Source organism: Borostomias antarcticus (genome assembly GCF_949987555.1).
Source record: "Borostomias antarcticus genome assembly, chromosome: 21".
Taxonomy (NCBI): domain Eukaryota; kingdom Metazoa; phylum Chordata; class Actinopteri; order Stomiiformes; family Stomiidae; genus Borostomias; species Borostomias antarcticus.
Window position 1 is genome coordinate 4787352 of NC_140254.1, and position 2500 is coordinate 4789851.

The window sequence follows — 2500 nt, forward strand, 5'->3', positions numbered from 1 at the left end:
CACACACACACACCACACACACACACACACACACACACACACACACACACACACACACACACACACACACACTGTCTGTCTGGGGTATCGATCTGGTGCGACCTGCAATCAAAGACTATTACTGTAGGTGTAAAAATTCTCCAGACTGCTAATCGACAGAGACCGCTCCTGCTGCTCCTCCCTTGAGGTGTGTGTGTGTGTGTGTGTGTGTGTGTGTGAGTATGAGTGTGTGTGAGTATGAGTGTGTGTGTGAGTGTGTATCAATCAATAAAAACCCAGACTGGGTACACACAAATCAGTGATGAGTGTTGGAACACTGTAGTCTCCTAAAATCACAGTAAATCACATGCTAACTGGTGTGAAGTGAATCAGTTCTACATATATTAACTTCTCTCTCCTCTCCCTCTCTCTCTCTCTCTCTCTCTCTCTCTCTCTCTCTCTCTCTCTCTCTCTCTCTCTCTCATCCCCCCCACACACACACACAGATGACAGATGTCACCATTGTCCTAGTGTAGTGCTGTAAAACAATCAATTTGCTGCAGAGATAGTCTCTGCCAATAGTGACCGGCTTGATTGGATTGAAGTATGTGTGTGTGTGTGTGTGTGTGTTTGTGTCATTTGTGTGTCTGTTTGTCTGTGACGTGTGTGTGTTTGTGCGCGCTGTTTTGTGTGTGTGCTTAGCCATTATGGCTATCTGCCTATGTTCTCATGCATACTGTGCCCTCATATACCTTCATGTTAGTGCACTTGGCGTGTGTGTGCGTGTGTGTGTGTGTGTGTGTGTGTGTGTGTGTGTTTCAGTGTGCATCTGATCAATGCAGCATGAAATCAGGTCTCCATTGACCTCCAGCCAGTGATAAGCCAGAGAGAGCCTGGCTGTGTGTGTCTGTGTGTGTGTGTGTGTGTGTGGTTTGTGTGTCTGTGTGTTTGTCTGTGAGGTGCGTGTGTGTGTGTTTGTGTGGTTTGTGTGTCTGTGTGTTTGTCTGTGAGGTGCGTGTTTGTGTGGTTTGTGTGTCTGTGTGTTTGTCTGTGAGGTGTGTGTGTGTGTGTGTGTGTGCCTTTGTGTGTGTGCTTAGCTATTATGGCTACATATCCATGCTCTCATGCATACTGTAAGTGCATATGCCTTCATGTTAAGTGCCTTTATGTTAAGTGCACTTGGCGTGTGTGTGTGTGTATTTCAATGTGCATCTGATCAATTCAGCATGGAAATCAGGTCTCCATTGACCTCCAGCCAGTGATAAACCAGAGAGAGCCTGTGTGTGTGTGTGTGTGTGTGTGTGTGTGTGTGTGTGTGTGTGTGTAATGCGCGCGCGCGTGTGTGTGTGTGTATCACAGTCAGACTCTATATTTCAGGACATGGTTATTGATGCCCAGGATAGATTACGGCGCACTCCCCCCCCCCCACACACACCTCTCTCTCTCTCTTTCTCCTTCTCCCTCGGCATGCCTGTTCCAGCTGTTACCCCGGCAACCTTTTTTGCCCCCCCCCCCCCCCCCCCCCCCCCACACACACACACACAAGATCAATCTGATTAACGGTTCCTCCAATCACAAGTGTGATGCTGCCACACACAGCTAATCACAGTGCCTGGATGGAGACCAGGTATAAACAAAGGAACGGATGGATGGCTGAATAAATAGCGCCCGACGGTTATTGACTGCTGTGTTATCTCGCCTTTTTGTTAATATTTATGTGTGTGTGTGTGTGTGTAGGGGTTTTTGTTCCAGACAAGAAAGGTCATGCATTATGTATATGCGTGTGTGTGTGTGTGTGAATATGTGTGTGAGACAGGTGGCTGTGTGTGTGTGTGTGTGTGAGAACAGGAAGGTTTGGCTCTCTGTCAGATCCTACGCCAACACTTCGATTCGGAGGGCGTTCCAGCTCAGACCAGCTCGTCCCTCCTGTTTGTCTGGGAAGCTACCCAGCAGCCTTCAGGGCTGTCTGTGGCGGTTAACTCCGCGGGGGGGCGGTCCCATTCAGACCCAGAAGACCCCCGTCTCCCGCAGTGTTCCGGACCTAGCCGGCTTCTCCGAAGAGTCCCAAATCAGCCCTCTCTCATCCGTCAGAGGCGCAGGGGGGGGGGAGAACCGAACACAAGCGGCGCTCCGAGATGCGGGCCGGCGCCGGCGGAATCTTTGATCGCGTCATATCGAATCAGAGCCACGGCGACGGCTCAGCGAACGCCACGGCGGTCACGCAGCCGTCCGGCCAATGCGGGTACAACGACGTGGCGGAAAACGGGCTCACGGCGGCGGAGTGCCATCACGGCCGCCCGAAGAGATCTGGGGGCAGCGCTCGGCACGCGGCGCCCCACTGGGCCCCTTCAGACGCTTTGGTGCCAAGAGGGAACATGCGTCAGCGCCTTGCCTTTTTAATACCCACTTCTCCTTACTGTAAATGATGCTTAATGACTTTGTTTTTGTTGACGGGCTGTAGGGTTTGTTGCCAGCCCATAGTGCTGCTTTGTTAAGGGACCAATCATAAGGTGTTGTATTT

At 51.1% G+C, this 2500-nt stretch overlaps 1 protein-coding gene across 1 annotated transcript in view; it reads left to right on the forward strand.

The window, feature by feature from the left end:
- Nucleotides 1-2114: 2114 nt before the first annotated feature.
- epha10 (EPH receptor A10) overlaps nt 2115-2500 on the forward strand; it is a gene marked incomplete at both ends in the record, with an annotated part of 62177 nt that continues 61791 nt past the window's right edge. The window contains 1 exon segment of the mRNA XM_084455554.1: nt 2115-2358. Within this exon segment, the coding sequence (XP_084311680.1) occupies nt 2115-2358 (244 nt within the window).